A 13,930-nucleotide genomic window follows, 5' to 3' on the forward strand; every position below is an offset into this window, starting at 1 on the left:
TTGACAAGTAATATGTCTTGAAACGTCTAAGTATTTACTACGGCTTATTTTGTTGTGTTTTTTTTTTTTTTTTTGTTTTTTTTTTTTTATGAAAAAACATCTTTAAGACGACTATTTGGCACTACAACCGATCCCTGCCACAAAAATTAAGCACATGTATTTTTTATATATTCATTGTATGGTGATTCTACATGTCCTCCCAAATATAGATTTTCTTATTCCAAAAAAAAAAATAGGATTTAGAATTTAATGTTTCTTATGAACACACCTTTTTCACCCTAAGAAGCCTTTGCATGCTGTGGGAAATGGAGGACAGCGAAGAACCACACTAAACTGGCATACTAATTGAATGTTAATGTTCAAGACTTCGCTTTCCATTCATTCATTCTAATTGCCTCTAGGTAACATATCCACTTAATATCCCATCTCATCTGGTATGCTTAGATGTGTAAATATTTCGTTTTCAACAAAAAGTTATACGGTTTTATAGCCTTCTGTAATATTGTCTATCTTTATGGTCTTAATAGAATAGCTAGGAGAACGAGTTCAATAAACGGTGTATAAATATTTACAGTATTCTCTGCCTTACTGGTAACCTGTCACCCGACTTTCGCTTTGACAAAACAAAAAAAGTTCAAATAGACCTTGGCATTTATTCAATAGTGAGAAAATATCGCGTATTTACACTGCTACTTAAATTGTCTTAATAATGTAAATTCTAATCTGGTTTTTAGTTATTATAAATATTGTAGCGAACGAAGGCCGAACCAATTATACGAATTCAAAAGTCATTTATATATTTGACGTTAATTACGGGTATATACAACTAAATGTATCTCTATCGTCTTCTTGTCAATCTTTCTATTTGAAATCGATATAACTTTTAAAGTTCGAATCAACCATTCGGTAGATGCAATTGAAAAAAATGTTGATAAACACTATCCAGAATAAATAGGATTTAAACATCTGCTGTTTATTTTCATTGCTTCAATAAGAGTTATATATTTTTCGATTGAAAGTGCTAATCCTATATCCATACAGAAGCGCGTTTTCGTTCCGCCAAGTGCGACCAAATTTATGTTGGAATTTAAACTAGTAGAAACTTTACACTATTAATTTCTCTAAGAGATTGGAAACGGTCCAGATCGTGGATAATAGCAACGGCATAATTTTACCTAAACAAGGTAATCGTTTTTTTTAAATTATTATTTTCTCCTTCTTGTTTTATAATAATGTTATACTGTATGAAAATACGTCAAAAATAATCTTATCATGGCTCAGAAGCTTGTGTAAATTTGATACATTTGCCTTCACATTTAATGTTAAAACTTATCTGAAAATGAAAACTGAGTGCTCGATCTTATTTCTATTTTAAAAGCGGAGGAATTTTTGATACTGATTTAATTTGTGTTAGTGCATACTAAATATAGTTAGCTGAATTCGAAGTGAGAATAGTTTATTAGAATTTTTATTTCTTTAAATAAGTTACTTTTGCCATCAGACAAGCTTAGTATTCAAGTTCGCTCGCTATTGAGATATATGCATGGCGAGACCGAAAGAGAAATGCTTTGTATGAATTAGCATAAAACACAGATAAGGGGTTTATTGAAATACTAATGAGGCTTATCAACAATCGCCTCTCTTCTTTTATCAAATACGTCAGTATAAACACTTGTTGCAATTTTCAGTACCAGTTTGCGATTAATGTCAAAATAAAAGGTCAAAATTACATGCAAGTCGAAACTTCTCTCATTTTGCAGTATGATGACTTAAGGTTAGTGAAGGCGAGACTGTGTATTAAAACGACATTAAACTTAACAGAACGAGTTTTACCCCTGGTCATATGTCTTCTCAGTCGTGTTTGAAAATGAATTTTATAAACTATAATTCTGGTCGTACGTTGGCGGGTTTCCTTCACAAATTTACAAAATATATTTGGTACTTGTTACTCGTCCTTGACTTCGGGTACATATGACTCTATTAATAGCCAAAAGCCTTCGTATGGAGAACAATATGTCAAAGAAAACATTTTATTTCACAGAATGCTATCGGTAGGGTCAGTCGATTTTGTCTGAATTTATTATACGTTTACAACTGTTGCACGTGCAGGTGATTTTTTGAAATACATATAGTAGTATACTATATTTCTTTTTTTTCCATGTTAATGAATCAAGATATGCTCAAACGTTTAGAAGTTTGAAATGCGTCATGTTAAGCACTGAAATAATATCTTGGATTATCTGGCAATTGCTATATGTTGAATGTTTACTCAGTTTCTAGATCAATCAGTCACATGCTATGGGGGTTTTGATATGACTGACAATTACCCATATCCCACTGTTGATTTAGAAATCAATAGATAAATAAATCTTAACATAAGATGATAAGTGCTATTTGTGCGTTAAAAAGAAGGTGAAACTATTTTTTACAGTTCAAATAGGAAGTTGCGACGTTTTACAAATTACAAATTGTGCTACATGTCCTTGTATGTATAAAACGTGAAGTTTTCAGAATTTAGAATTTTAACAACCATATAATGTGCTATAGACTCAGTTTACGTAAAACGACTTTTAAAACTAGATATCAACAAGTACCATAAGTTTTGTTTTTTCAAACGTCCTTCGTGAATATAGTAATGCGCTGATAAAGAAAATAAATCGCCTAAATTAATATTAACCATCTCAAGCGATTTATGGTTTAAATGCGTTATTGAACCAAGAGAAAGAATGTTGATATTTTGATTTCTACTTTCATCTATAAGTTTTTCCAGCTTATAAAGACTACCCATGCCTAGAACGGCAATTTAAAAGGATTTAAATCTTTCATTAAGAACACTGACTTATTTCGGTTAGTTTGTACTAATTTATTTTAGCTCCGTTGTGATGTAAGTATACCACTCACGAGTCTGCTTCCTGAAAAACAAAAATAAAAAACATTGGAATAATAAGAAAAGATGCGGTCATGGTCCCTTTGGAGCTAGAATTAACCCACGACGTCCTAGATAAGCGGCTGGCTGAGAAATATCCCACGAGTTTTTCTTTTGGATATTTTCTTACTTAATTAAATAATGGGCGGCTCTATATTACTGTCCTATAATTCGATATCTTAGTGCAAAAACTGGATAACTGTCGGTCTATGTCAATGCAGTTATCCCCCTTTTGCACTAAGGCGTCGAAATAATATTTTGATATAAGAAACTGCCATAATTACAGGTTGTCTGCTAATATAGTGACTACATAAACTATGCGTGCAGTGACCTTTAACATTATAACTATAACATACCGTTCGGTTATGTTGCAAGTTTCTATTCGCACTGTGACTAATTAAATTGGTGTAAAATAGGCGATGAAAAGAAAAGCATTGAACCACTACAATCGTTCAATCTTTATAGTCCAAATTTTGGCACAGGTGTCAAAACAGAGAAATTCAATCTTGTATTAATATTTGACGTTCAATACCATCACGTTTTAAGTGATTTGTAGGGTCAAAATAAGACTGAAAGATTAAACATTTACTGTCTGCACTGCATGTAGCCTTTGGTCGTTTTGTTCGCCAGGTTTCAAAATAATTGAGTATATGTAAGGAGTTTTATTTTGATTGAACTATTTTCTCATAGTTTTTGAAACGATAAAGACGCCTTAATTAGCTCTACATGTGCATCCAACAGCCTATACTCGCAGTATATAGCTTCGCAAGCGGACGCATTCAACGGTAACACTGACTACGAAACCTTGGGTCGTGAGTTTCATTCCCTGCGCTCTTCGGATAAAAGTCCCGTGTATGGGTGCTGTAAAATATAGATAATTACCAAAAGTAAACTACTGGCATTTGAGCATCTTCCGCATCTTGCACTATCCTCTAACTAAAATTATTAACATTTTTTGTAGGAGTCGCCCATATGGATTACTGCTGCTGCTGGCGAATACATATCTGCGTGCGCCATCGGTAGCTAACCCTAGTCCTAACGTTATGTATATACGTTTACTATTGTATTTACGCTAATTTGTAGTCGCCAGCAGTAACTAACTGAAGACTGTTGGTAATTTAATTGGGGAATGGTGAACGACATATTGTTAGAATGAAAGTATATGTCCTATGTCCCTTCTGTACCGCTGTAGTATGAACAGAATTAGAGGAACGTTATGGACTGCCAGTTCAGGAGAATCAATTCAACATAAATATGTAATGCGTTGAAAAAAACACTTCTTTAAAAATTGCTGCTTTTAGTATATTTCGAGTGATTTTCCCGTACGCCGTATAGAAAGCCATGTGTCCCTAACAAGAAAACAGACCTTTAAACAGATTTAAATTCATCAAAAATTTAATATATATTCGTGGCATGGTTCAGTTCTACTTTTGTTGCTTTGGTACTATTGAGTTGTAGGTCTTTGACCAGTTTCCTACTTTGAACACACGTGAACTCCATTTTATTTTCAGATGCAGTACCAAGACAACCCCTATGCCATGTCTCTGGTAAATAAATACAGACCAGACAACTTTAACACCACATATGGAACATCATATATGAAAGTGCCCACGTTTCAGGTATCACCAGCGTATGAACCATTTCGGGAGCCAGAGCGACCTGGGCGCTGGTTCCCGCAGGACTTAAATCCGTATCCCTCCGCGCGTGATGAATCGTCAATACGCAACAAGAAGCCGTACCAACAAATGAGCTACTACGAGCAGGAACAACTTGAGCGCATGCAGAAAGAAAGAGAATACAGAGCTCGTTCAGAAGAAGATACTCCAAGGAGAGATGAATACAGGGTTAATTTTTTAATATACATGTTGTGTAATTGTATTTTAATTTATTTATGTCTTACGTGAACATGTTTTCATGCTTGTGCTGAATATCGGTATGCATAAAATCTAGTCAGCATTGTACATGTTTGACAGCAGAGCTAAAATTGACTTTGTCAGCTTCCTCACATAATCTGCTGTCAAACCTAATGCCTGTGGAATCAGTTGGTATCATAGCCGCCCTTCCTTCCGTCCGAGAAACTTGGTGAACAGGGGAGTGAAAAATGGACATTAAAAAAATAAAACACGAGTTTCAAAAATGTACAGAGCAGGACAAAATTAACGGGCGGACAATATCACTCATGTTTATTTTAGTTAGGAAACCAAAGCTTGAAATAAGAAACAAAAAAGCCTTTTAAGATTGCATGATTTCCGTGAGTTTGTACAGTATCAGCATCTTAGTGAGATCTACATTTTTCTAATGGTTTTGTCAGTGGAAAACATGGATAATGCTACCTTTCACGGCTGAGGAGACTTTAGTTTACACAGGTTAATAATTTATTTCATGGCAGACCTGCATTTTCAGCACAATCATATACATGAATGGCAATTTAGATGAAATGGATATCATTGTTTATTCAATACAGGTTCTGGGACTAAGACGTGCTTTTTCGAAATACTTTGAAACTCTTTGTGAAATAATTCATTTTACAAGTGGTTTACTTCAAAAAACTGGATCTGTCGGAACAATCTGAAAGCTAAAGATCAGATCTAAGTGCATTTTCTACAGGATTATGCTCGTTTCTGCCATGTCGCGCTGTCGTTTTAGAGGGATGCAACGCGACAGCGCGAACACAAAAAAATAGCATTTTGTCATGTGTCGCACTGGCGGGGTGTTACACGACAACACGACACATTGTTTTGTCGTTGTTGACAAGCATTGTTCTTTTACACATTTTACTAAAGAACAAGGGATGGCGCTGCTTACTCGCGCGTTCTTTGATCTCAGGTTGGCATGCAATCATCATAAGTTATGAAAGCTTTTCTAGATAATTGGTTTATTTATTATGTGTTGTCATCTTTGGTACGTCCCACTCGGTTTATATTTTCTGGAGTTACTGTCCCTTGAAGGTCATTTTTAATATAATTTTTCCAGACTGCTTCTCCTGTACAGTTGGTCGGTTTTGAATGAAACTTCATAAGTACTATCAGTGACATTTACGTTACGGATAGAGAGTTGAATTTATTTTCATAGAGTTTTTGACCCTTTGATTATTATGCATGAAGTCTATAAAGAGATTCTTGCATGCACTATATCTATTAAATACCTGTCAAGATTTCATTGAAACGTTACAGAAGTTATTGGTATAAACACTAGCGATGCATGTCGTTGGCATGGGATGTCCGGGAGATATTTTGCAGAGTTATGGTCCTTCAAAGGTCACTTTAATAGAATTTGCCCAGACTACTTCTTCTTTACAGGGGCCTCCGTGGCCGAATGGTTAATATCGCTGACTTCAAATCTTATGCCCCTGACCAATGTGGGTTCGAGCCTCACTCGGGGAGGAGGGGAGGAGGGGAGGAGGGAGGGGCGGGGTTGGGGGTGAATTCTTCGTGTGAGGAAGCCATTCAGCTGGCTTACGGAAGGTCGGAGGTTTTACCCAGGTGCCCGCCCGTGATAAAATATTGCAAGAGTGGCACATGGGGCTTTCCTCCATCATCAAAGCTGGAAAGTCGCCATGTGTCGGTGCGACGTCGTTAAACCCACCAAAAAAACTTCTTCTATACGTTTGGTGCGACTTTAATGAAATTAACGATAGGAATGTGATCAGTAGCAAGCATTGTTATGCATAAATTACCGGTTTTAAGGTTGAATTAATATTTACTGAGTTGTGATGCTTTGATTATAATACATAAAGTATATTTAGCAATACTAATTATTTTCAGTATATGTTTATCTGTTAATTAATATTTAATTCCACGTTTTGTTTCGTTAAAATCTGCGGTATCAAGAATAAATGCATGGACATTTGCACTCATCTAGTAATATTTGTTATTTCAGGAACCGCCACCGGGCAATATGCAACAATATTACCAAGAGCAACAGTACGAAGGCCAAAAAGGCCACCATCAAGAGCGAGGACACCAGCAAGAACGAGGTCGACCGCAGGAAAGGATGCGCGATGTCAGATCAGAACATCTGCGCGCACAGTATGACGATCTTGTGGTGGATGGACAATCAGCAGATCCACATGACCATAGAAAGTGCATGTGTCATAAATGCTTCAAACCGGATGTGGTAATATATTTCCGCAGTGCAATTATCATACGTACTTGCCCCCCCCCCCCGCCCCGCCCCGAAATGTTTGGGGAAACTTAAAGTTGCCCTTGCGCGTCAGTGTGTCCGAGCCCACATTTGCATACTTAAGTGGCTATAGGAACAATAGGTAACTGTACTTTTTCTTTGATGTCATTCATTCCGTAAGGCTTTTATGTGGCTATTTTTCTTTTACGTGGCTAAAAGAACAATAGAGAGAATAAAAGAGTAGCCACATAAATACCCATATGTAGGAACGTCCGTCCGTCCCTCCATCCGTCAGTCCGAATTTGTGTCGTACATGTCTCAAAAAGTATTTGACCCAGCATGTGAAAGTGTGCATCTAGTGTTTTAATTGGTATTTCACGCAGCCAGACCAGAGTTATGACCCTTCACTTAGTCATAAATATAAACGTCCGTCCGGCCGTCTGAATTTGTGTCATACATCTCTCAAAAATGTTTCAGCCAAATGTGAAGTTGTGCACCTGGCGTTTTAGTTAAGATTTCACACTGCAATACCAGAGTTATTGTCCATGACTTAGTGAGAAATATGCATAAACGAGTATAAAAGGCATAAAAGCTTGAGTAACTTGAATCTTAAAAAAGTGTTTGACCTAATGTCATGAAATATAATAGGAATTTTATTCAGCATGTAAAGTTGTGCACCTGGGGTTTTGTTGGGGTCAGATCAGAGTTATGACCCTTGATTTCGCCAAAAACATGTATAGAGTGCACACAAGTTTGTATCGCACGTATCTCAAAACGTATTTGACTTAGAGTCATAATACATTAGGGTATTGTTAAATAGCATGTGAAATTGTACATCTGATGTTCTGTTTGGGATATCGCTCAGCCGGACAGGATTATGGTCATTGACTTAGTAAAAAATTGACTTAGTGAAAATTACACAAGTGCTTTAAAGTTTATGTTGCATATATCTTAAAAATATGACACTATGTACAGTGACCGGAAGTGGGGACACTAGTTTCCTTTGGACAAAAATCTAGTATTCAACTAAATTTGTTTATTCATTTCCATTTTTTTTGTGTCTGCTGTATCCTAAATTAAGCGTACGGAATCATTTTTGCATTTTCTGTTGATATGATTTGTTTCAGAACCATTTGAAATCAAGAGTCAATATATCTTGACAAAGAATGTGACCCATAAACATTTTAATAAAATCCTGGAAAGTTGAATGAGTTCTATCTTTAAAGAAGTTTAGATTACACCGGACAATAGCAGTGTTAAAGTGCGGTATGGTGGTCGTAAAAAATCGCCCCGTCCTTGGGGTACATGTTGAATATATGTTATAAAGTTCCATTTAAGCCGTTTCTAGATAACGTGACATGATGCTGCACGTTTCATTATATCTCATACACAGATATTGTTATTATCTTGCGTTTTATGCTCCCAAACGGTCTTACAGACTGATCATCATTTTTTATTGTTTTTCCATTGAAAATTGACCTTTTTGCAACTTTGTAACATCTGTATTGCTTAAGTTATACTATTTTTATTTCTTAACAGTGTATGAACAAACTAGGCTGTGCTCATCAGTTTTGTGACGAGTGCATGTCAATGATGCCGGGATCTGATGGCCCCTTCCGGGACTCTATACGCTGGCACTACTGCTGTGATCTCTGTAGAAAATGGACCCCGGAATCCAAGCTCATCCGCACCGATCCGATTGGACGTAGAATGGTGGGTGTCTTATTTTCTTCGTTTTTACATTGCGTTTTTAGCTAAAAGTCCTTCCCCGTAATTCATATCTAACTTATAGTCGGGTTTGAGGTTTCCATTATTCTAGATATTTCAGTAGTGTCACTTTCCGGATTTTGGACATCAGTTCTGTTTTTATTTCAGTACATTTATAAACAATGCATTGAAATTGTAATGATTGAAATGAGCAAAGAAAACATTTTAAACGACAATGTGTGTTTTACAAGAATTGCAAAGATTTTTACTCATCATTGTAATTATTTTTTGAATGATAATTAAGAAATTTTTTAACGTGCGTTGATTATTACTGCTGATAACGGCATCAACTGTCTTTAAGTCAAACCAAACATTTTGGAAATTTAAAAAAAAGCGATCCCTTTCGATTACATGTTTGGTACGATGAACCCAGTGTAAATCTTAACATGCGTTCTTATCGGCGAAAAACAATAGTGAACAATGAAATAAATATCATATTTTATCCTTGTACATGTGCAGGGTTTTAGGCCTAGCAGTCGCTAAGGTCTCGGAATGTAAGTAGTGCACATACACTCCATGTTTGGTAAGAGGGAGTTGCACACCTAATCAAGAATTCTATAACGATTATAAGAATTATATATAAACAAGAGTTTACTTGAGTTTTGTTTATTTTGAAAAGAGCCTCGAAATATATATGCGTATATATATAAATGCAATTTATATGGTCGTATTTTATTATTACCAATCTAGTGCTAGTCCGTTTTATAACAGTGATTCCATGCATAGTCAGTGCGTTCTCTTACAGTAGATGTATAATAACGGTAACCAAACAGTCAAAAGATCATTTTGTGTTTTACAGTTTAATCCTTACGGATTTTACTAGACGGTATGTTCCAGTTCCAGTAGCTGCAACCGTATTACGTAGGTTCCATCGTAATTGCGTCATTAATAAAATTTAACTTCAAAGCTTATTAGCATAGTCTAATTACTTGATACTACTTAGATATTCATGCACTTTAATTCTGGGGCTTTCTGAGCTTCTAAGATTTTGTAGTGACGATCGCAGAACTACAAGTTTGTATGTCAAGATGGGTAAGCTGGCTGTAAGAAATTTCAAGGTAGAATTTCGTGTTTTTTGATATGTCAATTTTTACTGTAATGTGGTTAAACTTATGTTAAAAACGTCTACGTAATGACAGCAAAGAACGTCAAGTAATCGAATGAAACAACGCTGAAGCGGGTAATAATTAAGTTATTGGTATGTACGGAAGCGGTTTCGTGCCTCCACTTTCGAGAAATTCTATTGCGCATTTCCACATAATTTTGCCGCTTTGTGCGAAAGTATACTGTTTTTCTCCATTTATGGATATTTTATTTTCAATTTGACAGGAGACTCGCAAAAATATTCTCGCAATTGAAACCACATTTACGCAACAGTAGCCTTGGATACAGAATTACTACGTCATTTTGATTTAATCTAAGATGTTCAAAATGTCTTTTCAACATGGAAACTTATACTTTAGTATTACAAACACTTGCTGAATAGTTGAGTTAAAATATAAACAGCCGTATAATGAAATGTTTACTCTATTTTGCAACAGCTGGCATGCTTCTGTTTCGTATAAATATTGGAAATAAATAAACTACAAACGGTCCAAATAAATACGTTGGGTTCATTTCTGTTGCAGAATAATTACAAGAACTTAGCGTGTCGTGTTTGTACTAACAGTTCAAAATATTAATTCCTACTTTTTCGATTGCAGTCTCTTAGTAAAGCATTAAAGAGCAGCGTATAGACATTCACTTCCAGCTAGCTTCCTATACTAGTACTCTTCACACTGACCTAGAAGCAACTGGCTCTTATTTGATGGGCTCGGTTCTAAAGCAAACTTTATATTTTATGCTTCTTTTAACATACTACTAAGACTTCTGCAACTTGCAGTTTTACTTTACATATTATACAAATAATGGACTTTTCAACTGACAAAATACTACATTGACCTAGATTCATTGGTATAGAAGCTTGCGGGCGGAGTTGGAATGGGAGTGACGTGGAGGATGCGGCTTCTCAACTTTGAGAGTAGGGACAGTATATGCTGTACTCCCCACAACTTTTGACAAAAAACTGATTTTTCTAAACAATAATACAATTTGTGAGAGAATTTAGATGTTCTTATGTACAGATAAGGATATGACATCTATTGTCAATAAGGGGAAGAACGTTCCTTTTTTGTCGTTCATTAAAACGTTTTCAGGGAAGTATGGGTAGGTTCAGCTGGTGCCTTACCACACTCCCCACCCCGACTCCTTAATTCTGAGATCGCTCCCTTGCCAATGATATTTTTCCGTTCCATACCACATCATACTGTTTAGCTGAAAAGTCCATACTTCATGAATTATTAAAGCTATTATATCAATCTATATAGATCAGTTGTAGAATGAAACTTCATACCATCTGATATCTATATTATACTGGGCTGAATTAGCCAATGAGAATGCGTATTATAAAAATTCCTTACGTTTTACATTTATCAGTTCTAAGCTATTTCTAAAATGTGATACCTGGTTATATTGGAAGAAAGAAGGCAAACCACTAGGTAACTTATATCGAGAAATATGCATGACATTGTATATAACTGCGCGAATTTAGGGAGTTCGTTTAAACCTTACATTTACCGGTATAAGTTTGTATTAAAATTATTACATTTTTTTTATTGTTTCAGATGAAATTCCACGACATTGGTTATTTCAAGACTTCATAAGGGTGTGGGAATGATTTTACTTGGACTTGTCTGTGATAGAGATTAAATGGCTGATTCTTGGTGTTTTATTTTATTTAGAAATGTTTCTGTCTTCTTATCGAAAATACTTGCTTTTGAAAAATGTGGTCAGTCTTGAAAATAGAATTCCTCGACGTCTTTAGTCAACATCTATCCTGGAATGAAAGCAAAATCACCATTTGCTGAAAGGAAAAATGTCGGATTTTTTTTTAAACATATTTTACATTTTTTTCTCCAGTCTGACGAATGGATGGATAAACAATCGGGCTTTCTTTTTAAATACCACAAGAAACAGTCATCATTTGGTCTTTTTTCTATGTGTGTTTCCCCCAACGCAGAGATTACTTGCAAAAACTGCCTTTTTATGTAAAACTTAGATGTGGTGTTTTGCGAAAACAAATCAATTTATTTTTAAATACAGTCTTGACAGCAGTACATAAAAACGTACTACAAGTCTGTCTGGACAATTTATTGCCGATTGGTTTAGGATAAAAAAACGAAACCTAGAGGATACTTTTCTCCTGTAGGTTAATCATGTTTGGCACTATAGAAGAAACTGTACCTATTTATAATCATATAACCGTGAGCTGACTGTCAGTAAGAAAGTGACATTTTCAGTCATCTTTCTTCTCAAAACATAATCCACAATGTACATAGGACTGTTCTTCTGGTGTATTTTTGAACTAAATTTTAACCCTCACTCTGCTAAATTTCTATAATGAACTTGTCCATCTTTCAGTTTTGACAGTACCATTAACTGTTAAAAGGGGCCGCTTACCAAAAAGATACTGACTGAATGGCGAACAGTGCAGACCATGATCAGACTGCGCGGATGTGCAGGTTGATCTTGATCTGAACTGGTCGCAAAGGCTGAATCAGTCTTGCCTGCAGCAGGGTAAGGATTAAAGTAACGAACTTTTAAAAACTACGAAAGTTCAGCGTCATGGATGCATTATACTCTCATTCTCATCCACCAGGCTATGTGAAATTGTATACACAGAGATACCGTAGAAACAATGGTTGGCACATGTATTTCTAAACTTTGTAAGTTTTGGCTTCCCTTGTCTGTAAATCTGTGATATATGTTATATTTTATAATTGTTTGTGTGCTGAGGTATTTTGTGATTGAATAACTCAATACTTACATTTCATTATAAATTTTCATTAAATATTTTTATTTTTGTGTAGATAATTGTACATTCAAATAAACAATTTTTATGGAAAAAACTGAATAGTTCTTATTTACTTGTGACGCAGATCTATATATATGGTGATTACAGGCAACACTCTAACACGAAAGTCTGTTGCAGCAATGACTAAAAGTTGCATTTCTGTTGAACAAATTTTGATATTGCCAGTTCTATTTCGATGCAAAAGTGATATTTACATCGCACTATATTGTACTGTCAAATCAAACCTTAGGTCGTATAGGCGACGACATGATAATACGATGCTAAAAAACGAATCACGATGCGAAAAATCGATATTAACACTGCACTATCGTACTTTCGTTATATCGTCCTTTTATCAACATGACAATAGTGCAATGACACGATAGAAAAGTGCGATGTTGATGTTTGGCTGTGTTTTGTTTTCCTTTTATCAGTTGTAAGATTTGGAAAAGGGTCATATCTTCAAAGAATAACTGTGACATTCCTTATCGTAACTGTATCGCGAAAGACTACTGTTACAACCTTTCCGAAAATGTTATTAACTGTAACACCTTTACGACAAATTTTACAAATTTTCATTTATACAACCAAAAACAAATGGTACATATAACAAAAAAAATGTAATATTAAACGTATCTCTGATACATGTATACACCCTTTTTAATACGAGATATTGTCCACCATCGTACAAATTTTGACGCTATCAATTTCCGTGCTGACGTATACGCACCTCTTGAATGTCTGCGTAATAATTGATATACCACTCTTATTCCGACACAAGTTTCAATCGGTAGCTTCTTAACCTTTCCGTCGCACTCCGGCTTACTATACTCACCTAGGGTACCGACTGGCACAGGCACAAAAAGCTATTGCTTTTGCTCAACGACTCTTCAGTCACCGTCGTTAACTTCCGGCATTTTTCGAGCCTATCCGTGCCTTTCCAGTCTTTCACAAACTAGTATTCATTTTGTATTGCCTTCCATGCCTAACTTTACTATTGCAGTAGTATTGATATTGCGGAAAGGATTAAATAGTCGGACTCCGGCAATCGAAATACATCTACTGTTAAGTGATGGAAGGACATAGATGTCAGTTTCAGCTGTCCTTGCTGTTTATTCAGCTACTGTCAGGATTTTGATATGGGAACGATCACCCTGAGACACGATCAAATGACCATTTGTATAGTCCATCATAACAATGTCCAAATACACCCCTAGCTGTAA

The 13,930-nt window shown here is 35.5% G+C and overlaps 1 protein-coding gene across 4 annotated transcripts; it reads left to right on the top strand.

The window, feature by feature from the left end:
* Positions 1–747: 747 nt before the first annotated feature.
* Positions 748–12,767, top strand: LOC123536910 (uncharacterized). 4 transcript variants are annotated; one of them, XM_045320411.2, is made up of 6 exons: positions 749–1,184; positions 4,438–4,770; positions 6,806–7,042; positions 8,588–8,761; positions 9,615–9,641; positions 11,479–12,767. In XM_045320411.2, the coding sequence occupies exons 2-5, from the start codon at positions 4,438–4,440 to the stop codon at positions 9,636–9,638; spliced, it is 768 nt and encodes a 255-aa protein (XP_045176346.2). In that variant the 5' UTR covers positions 749–1,184; the 3' UTR covers positions 9,639–9,641; positions 11,479–12,767. The 4 variants fall into 4 exon arrangements, with proteins under 4 accessions (XP_045176342.2, XP_045176346.2, XP_045176343.2 ...); XM_045320408.2 differs by lacking the exon at positions 9,615–9,641 and adding an exon at positions 9,275–9,309 and having other exon boundaries at positions 750–1,184; XM_045320410.2 differs by having other exon boundaries at positions 750–1,184; positions 9,615–9,676.
* Positions 12,768–13,930: the final 1,163 nt, after the last annotated feature.

The sequence above is a fragment of the Mercenaria mercenaria genome, chromosome 17 (genome assembly GCF_021730395.1).
Source record: "Mercenaria mercenaria strain notata chromosome 17, MADL_Memer_1, whole genome shotgun sequence".
In the NCBI taxonomy this organism is placed as follows: Eukaryota; Metazoa; Mollusca; class Bivalvia; order Venerida; family Veneridae; genus Mercenaria; species Mercenaria mercenaria.

Coding starts and splice junctions, on each gene's coding strand:
- LOC123536910 (XM_045320407.2), top strand. CDS start 4,438: ATGCAGTACCAAGACAACCCCTATGCCATGTCTCTGGTAAATAAATAC. Junction 4,771..6,805: donor CAAGGAGAGATGAATACAGG/GTTAATTTTTTA, acceptor TTGTTATTTCAG/GAACCGCCACCGGGCAATAT. Junction 8,762..11,478: donor ATCCGATTGGACGTAGAATG/GTGGGTGTCTTA, acceptor TTATTGTTTCAG/ATGAAATTCCACGACATTGG.